This window comes from Heloderma suspectum, chromosome 2 (genome assembly GCF_057233095.1).
Source record: "Heloderma suspectum isolate Gila_16-S chromosome 2, 16-S_ref, whole genome shotgun sequence".
Classification (NCBI taxonomy): Eukaryota; Metazoa; Chordata; class Lepidosauria; order Squamata; family Helodermatidae; genus Heloderma; species Heloderma suspectum.
Genome location: NC_139459.1, coordinates 263,453,958 through 263,463,123, shown reverse-complemented (window position 1 = coordinate 263,463,123; position 9,166 = coordinate 263,453,958). Strand labels below are relative to the sequence as shown.

The window sequence follows — 9,166 nt, the reverse complement described above, 5'->3', positions numbered from 1 at the left end:
GTAGCCCAAAACATCTGGATGGCCACAAGTTGCCCAGCCCTTCCCTTGATGCCATCATGCGGGGGCTGCAAATCTGTGCAGCAGTTCACCTGTTCAGATTTCCCTGTGCACAAATGGCTGTGGCACTGCAATCACAGGAGAAAATATCAGCATGAACTATGCGCAAGGCAGCCAGCATGTCTAGGCGAACAGGCGGTTTTCTTCCTATCTGCCACAATGACTGGAATAGTTGTGGCTGCATCCACATAAAACCCAGATCTCACGCTAACAGTTCTCCAGGAGATTGTAGGCATACCTGAAGCCAAGGGGCTGCCGCTGTTTCTATATAGGGAAGACTGGCTTTGTGAACCAGCCCTAGGCAGTGCGGGAAGTGTGGCTTCACAAATGTAGTTGTGGCAACACTGGAATCTGGCCTCAGACTTTTGCATGTAGTACTATCAAAAAGGAAAGCTTTTCAAGCAGAACGGCTTGGGTGAGCATGATCCAGATAAATAGATAAAGCTTTTCTGAATGCTCCAAGGAGGTGGAGGGGGGAGGGATGCCTGAAATGTGGTGATCAGCTAAGAAATTAATAAGATGACCCTTTGGATCAGTCCGCTGGAAAACAGTCATAGGCAGTGGTTAGAGAGGAGTTACTTATTTATCTCCCATGTCCCCTGTTCCGCCGCCGGGCGTTGTTGAAAGAAGATCTCTCTCGTCGGGAACAATAATGCCTGGTGACCACTTGTTTGCATTGTTCACATTTCACCGTGCAACACCACTGGAACTTGCAGTTGCAGCTCGTGACCATTGCTGTCCGTTTCTGCTCTGTTTTCAGCCCACACTCCCCACAGAGCCTCTTACAATTCCGCTTCTGCCCCTGGGTCACATTCTGGCTACTCTGCAGACACTCCCGTCCCTCGGTGCCATGGAGGCCCAAGCTGAGGTTTCTGATGCAGTAGTTGGGAGAGTCCTCCAAGAAGACAAGTTCAGTGCCTGGCACAGTGCTAAAGGGCCGGGATGTAGGCCCACGACTCTCTGCACTGTTTCCTTCTCTCGTCCTGCTCTTGTCCATCTCTAGCTTCTGAGCCTGATCATACTTGGCCCTCAGGTAATTTCCGACTTCTCGAAATTCTGCAAGCTGGAGCCAACAGGTTTCAATGCTGCAGCTCCCAGATACCCCATGACACTTGCAAGTCCTCTTCATGGTTGTTTTTACTGCCTTGGAGGAGTGACAGAAGAGCAATTAGGAATACCAGGAAATCACAGCCCAGAACAATTCCATTTCCATTTAAGACCAAACCAAATATTCTCCTAATCACATGTAGTATTTATTTATTTATTTATTTATTCCATTTATAAACCAATTTAACAAAAAAAAATCCAATAATAAAAGCAGCACACCATAAAAACAGTATTTAACAGTCAACAAAGAGGAATGAGAGTTCTAAAAAGGGAATATTTATTTATTTATAGAGTATAGCTATGCATGGTATAGCTAAATATAGCTGTTTATACAGTATAGCTATGTATGATCGTTTTACTTACTTTATGTGCAAGCACATGCTGTCCTGATTCGGATCAGGACCATGGGACTCCAGGAGAGGGGGTTTAAACCTCCCCCCACCATTTTTCCATTGAAAAATTCTATCCACTTCCAATTCTATCCTCTTCGATTGACTCTAATGGAGGCTGTTTTTATTTTTTTAACCACCTGCTCCATCCCGCTGCAGCCAGGGGTGTGTGTGGAATTTTGGGGGGAACGGGTGGGGGAGAGGTTTCACCCCCGTTCCATGAGCCCCGTGATCCCAACTGGAATTGTGGCCGCATGTGCTTACACAGGAATAATGGGAACGTTCGTAATGTTGCTGTGAGGACCAATGGGCAAAGCATTTTAAAGCACATGACTCTACATTAAAAAAAAAAAAAAGCACACAGTCCCAAGCATAAAGAAGAGGAGGGGTGATGGAAGGACTGGCACTAGCTTTGAGGGGGCCCTGGGCAAGATGCTATCCACCCTGCCCCACCCCACCCACATTGGCCATCCTGGTGGGCCTCCTAAAGTAAGCCTCCAGGCAGAAGCAGGTGGCAATGGGTGGCAGTGGCAAGAAAGGGTGGCTGCATTCAGCCTGGCGCTGAGAAGGGAAGCATCAGGTAAAGCTACTGCAGTCAATGCCAAAGCCCTAGTTGGGCTCAGAGGCATTCTGGGAAATGGAGGAGGAGGCTGCAGCCTTGACTGGAGCTGCTCTTCACAGTGCTGGGCTGAGCACTGTTGCCCTAAGAACTTTTTTTTTTAATGTAAAGGGTATTCCGGAAATTGGCACCAGCTGTGGTGAGCCCTGGCATTTGCCCACCATGCCAGATGCTGATGAAGGGCTTGGGCGACAGAGATTAGGCATAATACTGCCAGAAACCACCCACACCTTAAAATCATCAGCTATTATTCCGTTTTTCCTCCCATGGGCCTAATTCATAAGACATGTGGAATTGTTATAGATGGAAGCATGCAGCTTGATCCCATGGATGTTATTAAACAGTACATTCCTGTGTTCGATGCAGCTTACTCCCGGTGAAGTGTGCATAAAACTGCAGTTTGACTTTTTAATCCAGCAAGATATTCAATACTGACAAGTGTCTGTGTTGGGAATGTATAGGATGCTAGTTAGTTAGTGTCCCTATACCCTATAGAAAAATGTGCTCATCGTAACCATTTGTTAAACTTTCTGTCATTTATAAACACTGATTAAAATAGACTGTTTCTTTAAAATTCCCATCACTTGAATAACACAGAACAAACAGGACTGATCACTTCTCTCTTTAAATTATCATCTAAGTTCTTGTTTTGAAAACAAAAGTGACAAGGAGACATTATGGGGCTTGTCCAAAGCCACTAGCTGAACCAGAGTCAGAGAAAGCCAGAACTAGAAAACATTTGTTTGGTCAGGATCGCCAACATGGTGCTGGGGGGGGGGGGGAGGCATCCACAAAATTCTCCACTCCCTGCTCCCTTCGCAAATTTATTTGTAATATAAAACTTTAAAAATGTTAGGGTGCCAGGCTCTCCTTTCAGTTCCTGAACCTGCTGCTGATCAGCTGCTCAGCGGGCAGGAAGAGAAGGAAAGACTGGCTTCCTGGCCCACCCAGACTCCTTCCATCCCTATAGACCTTTCCCCTTTGCTCTCGCTCTCTCTCTGTATCTCAGAAACTCCCAGTTTCTAGCCTTGCTATTTCTCTTCACCCAACCCCTTACCTCACTTTTCTCTCCCTTCCCCAGCCCTAGCCTTCTTCTTTCTCTCCCTTCCTAGCCTCTATCCTTGCTCTTCCTGTCCCACTCACCCCTTTATCTTGCTATTTCTCTCCCCCACTTCTTTACCTTGCTGTTCCTTCCTACTCCTTGCCATGCTCTTTCTCTCCCCTCTGCCCCTTTGCCTGGCTATTTCCCCCTCCCAGGTCGACTCAGCCTTCCATCCTTCCGAGGTCAGTAAAATGAGGACCCAGCTTGCTGGGGGAAAGGTAGTCACGACTGGGGAAGGCAATGGCAAACCACCCTGCTACAGTCTGCCATGAAAACGCCAGCGCAAGCGGTGTCCCTCTAGGAGTCAGCAATGACGCGGTGCTTGCACAGGAGGAACCTTTCCTTTCCTTTCCCAACCTCTAGCCTTGCTATTTCCTTCCCCCCAACACACACACCCCTCTTTTGACTGGCCAGACCCTCACAGCAGCTATTATGTCACTAGCCACATCCTCCATGGGAGCTATTTTGTGGTGGCACCCACAGGACTTACTCAAATTCTCAAATGTGCCCACAGGTCCAAAACATTTAGGGACCCCTGTGCTAGATTCTAATGGAGAAGAGGCAACCATTCTTCCCAGTAGTGTAAAAGCCTGCTAGACATGTGCCTTGCAGCAACATTTATGTCTGGGTACTTCTTAATTTAGTTTGTTACCATATCTCCTTGTTTTGTACATTGGAATAAAAATGGACATAATTGTAATTGTTTTAAATTAATACATTCAAGGCAGTAGTTTTAAAGCAATTTAGGAGCCACTGTTCTGTTTAAAATGGCTAGTTAAGCCTCATCTTTATTTCTGAAAATAAAAGGTAGGTTAGTTAATCACCAACTCCCCCTTAGGGCCTGATAAGGTAACTCCTTCAAGTTGAGCAACCCTTGCTAGCACAGCCAGTCCCATGGAGTCAGCAGGATGGCTCATTTAGGAAAGCCCAGCCTAAAGGACAATTCTGTAGTATTTCAGACTAGTGCATGTTTGCCAGTTCCAAAAGAAGTATTTTTCAAAGTAAGATGACACATCTTTGACTTACCACTCTCCCTGCCTCATTATTGTGCAAATTAATTAGAGCTCTGATATCTTTTCCTGTCTCCAAAGCATCCACAAAGTGTTTGGAAATTCTTTCACCAAATTCCACATTGTCAGTGCAACCTCCCCAGATCCATCCTTTTCCACCTGGGGGAGAAAAAAAATGGTATAATTTCCAGTTTGTTCTGGGCTGAATCTTAGAATAGAAGTGGATTTGACTGAAGGGAGAAATGGCAAAAGAAACAGGGAAATCAAAGCATAGCCTATTTTGGATTGGCAGAGAAGAGTGTGGGGGTGAGTGAGAGAGAGGGTGGGGGGCAAGAACTATATTTGAGTAGTAGTTTCTGTGATAGTTAAGAACATGTGCAGATTTTTAGGTTAAATTTGGCCTTGTGATGCTGAGAAGTCAGACTAGCACCTAGAAACAGCCCAAAACATGGACAGTGAGATTCTGCCATCTAGAAGTGTGAAGGCTATAATGAACTCAATGGAGAATAAAAAGCCAAAGTCTACAGCTGGGGAATACCTTTATTAAGGCCAATCAATATTCCACAAAAATGTGCAAGCTTTCGAGTTCTCCAGAACTCTTCATCAAGCTAGGTGGTACAAAAAATAGTGGATCCCAAAGAAGAGTTCTGAAGAACTCAAAAGCCTGCACATTTTTGTGGAATTTTGGTTGGTATTGCTCAACTGTGGATTTTTTTTTCTCATGGAGCAGCAGTGCTATTTTTGTTTTTTTCCCATGGAGAATTAAGCCATTCTTCCCAAGAAAACCCAAGCTCACCTACGCGTCCATTTCTTGAGTCATCGCAGCCACAGTTGTCAAAGTCACCCATGCTGCAGTTCCTGGTGAGAGTGTACATTACTCCAGCTGAGCTGATGGCATGAACAAAAGAAGTCTCCTTGGTAGCTGGAAGAAAAAAAAGTCATTAGTATCAAGAACAAATAATCCCTCTATATTTCATCCACACCAAACTCCCTCATGTCAGTTCCATCAGAGCTGACTGAGAAGACAGTTTTGCATAAGCCAATTCATTCTCAAGGTATTAAAGGATGTAATAAAAGGTCCAAAAAAATCAGACTACAAAACAGATCTTTTAATTTTCTCTTTCTGCAAACTTGTATGGTATGATAAGGAATGCGAAGGGGGCACCCAAAATATTAAGTGTGGAGGTGTGATCAGTCATGCGCCCCCCCACTATAAGAAGCTGTTCTTATTTTGTAATTATTATTATTTGTTAGGTATGTTAAGGTGTTCTGAATTCCATCCATCCATCCATTCATCCATCCATCCATCTATCTATCATCTTTAATAGTGCATCCTATACTTGTCAACTCAGATATAAATCCCATTGAGGTCAACCGAGTTTGCTCCCAGGTAAGTAGGTATAGAATTGCAGTCAAACTATACTTCTTATTTTTCTTAAATAAGAAAACTTTAAAAAGAGTTTTCTTGCAGAGACTGTGATTTCAACAAAGTACCCAAACTTCTACAATTGTTCCCCTTTTCGTACCAATGTGCCAATGTCCTAAACATGAGCTTAGAGTATGTAAGGACACAGACAGATCAAACCATGTTCTTGGTGAAAATGCTGTCAGTTCATAAGAGGCTGCAACTCTTATGCAAATTTAAGAAGGAAATAAGACCCAATGGGGACTTTCAAATATACTTGCTTACAGTCTGTTAATCCATCTTTTACCTTTATCCTGGACTCTCAATCCCTTGTATAAATCTACTGCAACTTGTGTGCTAATACATAGCACTTAGCAATAAGGCCTAGATCAATTTTTATTTCCTGGACAACACGTGGTCTGTATATTACTATCAACAAAGTATCATGGGATATATACTATACATATAAGCAAAGCATCCGTTAACACAAAAACAGGAGTCCATGACCACCACTTTCCAACTCAGTTATTTGGTTGGTAAATCTACAATGTCCACTGTCTTCCTTTAATGCCAGATCTTACAGTATTGGCGTGTCCATTTTTGGATAGTACACTGAAATTCCTATTTTAAATGATGGAAAGAGAACTTACCAAGGTAAATTAGCATCTACCTAATGCTAATATTCATTTTAGTATTGCTGAGGCTGCAATCCTTTACTCACTGATTTGGGAGTATGCCCCACTAAACTCAGTGGGTCTTACTTCTGAGTAGACTGTATAGATTGCGCTGTGTGTGCCATTGTTTTCTACTATATAATTGTTCTCCTGGAGGTTGGCTACTTACTTATTCAGTTTGAATTTGTATGGCACTTGTGCACAAGTTGTGGTTGTTGTTTGCGTAAATAAACAAATAAATAAATAGACTTGGATGAAAACAGTCGTTGATTTCTAGGTGAAAAAAGACAGAGGGGCTCAAGTTTGTCTGGAAAGAAGCCTTCTGATCTGAAAGCACTTCCCCTAAACCCTGATGTGTGGGGCTCCTTCTCTTTTTCCAGTGGTGGGGAAAATGAAAGCCAGCATGGTGGTTAGGATATTGGACTAGGAGTAGGGAGACCCTGGTCCAATTACCCACAGCCATAAAACTCAGTGGATGACCTTTGGCCTGTCCTTCCTTACCACCTAACCTACCTCACAGGGTTGTTGGGAGGAGAAAGGGGGAGAAAGAACTTTGTATGCCACCCTGAGCACTTTCAAAGAAGCACAGGATATATGGGCAAACAAGCAAGCAATAAAACAAAACTCTGGATGCATTCAAGAGCATTTTTCATCTCTTAATTTCTTCACATATTTCAGGGTCAAATCCTGGCATAGGAAACAGAAGCCAGAGCATAGTTCTGGTGAGCCTCTGGCACACTGAAGCCCAGGATGTAGGTTGCCTGTACCACTTGCACATTTCCTCTACATAGCTTGCTCACTACACAACCCAAACTGACCTGTCAATAGGAAAGGCCATATTTAAATCCACTTACCACTTCTAAGTTTGTTGTGAGTAGAGAGCTGGAGTGCACTCTCTGGACAATTCCAGCGTTCCCAGTGAAATTGATGCTTACATTCTTCAATTCCAAGCTGAGCACCAGCAGCCACACTGGCAGAATATGTCAAATACGCCTTTCATAGAAAAAAAAGTATTTTTTTTCTCCAAACTCCAAAACACCCTTGAAACACACCCATTTGTATTCAGTTTCCCTGTATTCTGCATAGAGAGTCATAGCTCCATAAACATATTAGTGGAAGTGGTTCCTCATTAAAGCAGACTATGTTGAAAGCTATTTAAACTCACAATACTCTGGAAAACTAATAATTACCTTGGGTCCTGTCATCAGAAAGTTGTTCACTGACCTAAAGGAAAAGGAGAAGAAGTAATAAAACACCTCACTGTACAGCATTTTAAGGCCATCCCTTAAAAACAAAAATAAAACACAACTGGTGTTTTGATGAGGCTTGAATTCCTACCATGCAGATGTGTTGAAAATACCACTGAATATTCCAGCTGCAGTAAGGATGATAAAGATGGTTCTCTTCATGGTGAATCTGTATTCTACTAGCTGGCTTAAATGCTACACACACACACACACACACACACACTATAGGCTTTTCTAGATGAGAAAAAGAGCGAGACCCCTCTTTTTTCTATGCCAACCGAGAGACCAACAGAGAAATCAGAAGGAGAAAAAATTTACAGTTACAGTTGTTCTGGCATAAGCTTTCATGGACCAGAAAGGCCCCTTCTTCAGATGCAAGTCTAAGGAAAGTTAGAGCATCTCAGTTATTTATAAGGTGAACTCCTGGAGGGCAGAAACCATTATTCATTTGTTATCCAGTGATGAAAGAGCTTCTGAACCAATGGCTGACAAGATAGCAAAAGGAGCCGCCTCATGATGTACTTCAAAAGGCAGGGGGTCAGTTGCCTTCTGAATCTCTCTGGTGATCCTTCCTGATGAAGAGCAAACTTGCTTAACAATAGAGAACTTTTGATGCTATTAAGGGAGCTCTTTGCCTGTAGCAGAGGTGCACTTACTTTCTCCCTTGAAACAAACAAAAAAACCCCTTCCCTTCATCAAGGTCTCGCACTGCTTCAGCCATCCTGATGCTCTCCTCAGCGATCAGGTTGTCATTTTTGGCTGTATGGGAAAAGTCGGACAATTATCACAATGATTAAGTTGTTCATTCCAATTAAATCCCAATAGCCATTGTGAACCAATCCAAAGGGAGTGTTTTGAGGATGTGTCAACAGAGATGAGAATTCACGACACTGAAAGTAGTGTCCCTACTTGGTGCCTTAGGGTGCAATCCTATGCATGTTTAGACATGGAAAAAGTCCTACAACTCCCAGCATTCCTGGCTGGGGAATGCTGGGAGTTGTAGCACTTTTTTCTGTCTAAACATGCATAGGATTGCACCTTTAGAAGCTTTAAAAGTGTAAGCACCTGCTTTGGCAGAGCTCCCAGCAACCCTAGTTTTACCTGTGAATTCTTGCTCATCGTGAAGTAGCTAAGGGCACAGGATCTTAGCAGTGGGACAGCTAGGCAATTTTAGATACTGGGTATAATGGGTTTACGGGCTCCCTTTTCACAGGGCCATGTGTATTACTTCAGTTGTGAAGCACACAACAGACATTTCTGTTCTCCCTCCAACCGCCCTTCCATGCTTTCCAACTACTTCTACATTCTTGATATGTTACAGCAAAAACAACAGCAAAACTGTTTCCCAACCCTGATGAAAAAAAAAATAATACTCAGAGCATGTGCCGTTTTGCATTTTAAACTGTCTTAAATCCTAGCACCACCATGAGTGTGGGAATAAAACTGAGTTTGTTTCTGCTGTCCTGATGCCCTCACCACCTGCCGCTCCCTTGGTGGTCATTTATGGGCTCTACAGCCCTGGAATGGGGTCCCAAGGTCTCACCCTGGCTGCGCCC

The 9,166-nt window shown here is 43.5% G+C and overlaps 1 protein-coding gene across 1 annotated transcript; it reads right to left on the bottom strand.

The window, feature by feature from the left end:
* Positions 1-640: 640 nt before the first annotated feature.
* Positions 641-7,772, bottom strand: WNT8A (Wnt family member 8A). Its single transcript, XM_084832416.1, has 6 exons — positions 7,702-7,772; positions 7,554-7,587; positions 7,218-7,356; positions 5,081-5,206; positions 4,301-4,443; positions 641-1,201 (listed from the first exon to the last, which is right to left on the bottom strand). Exons 1-6 carry the CDS (start codon positions 7,770-7,772, stop codon positions 641-643), a joined length of 1,074 nt encoding a protein of 357 aa, XP_084688542.1.
* Between the last annotated feature and the right edge of the window lie 1,394 nt (positions 7,773-9,166).

Bases quoted from the DNA above. Each gene is read 5' to 3' on its own strand.
- WNT8A (XM_084832416.1), bottom strand. From the start codon at position 7,772: ATGAAGAGAACCATCTTTATCATCCTTACTGCAGCTGGAATATTCAGT. The intron at 7,588-7,701 runs GTAGGAATTCAA...CTTTTCCTTTAG, and splicing joins ATTTTCAACACATCTGCATG to GTCAGTGAACAACTTTCTGA. The intron at 7,357-7,553 runs GTAATTATTAGT...TTTCTATGAAAG, and splicing joins TTCTGATGACAGGACCCAAG to GCGTATTTGACATATTCTGC.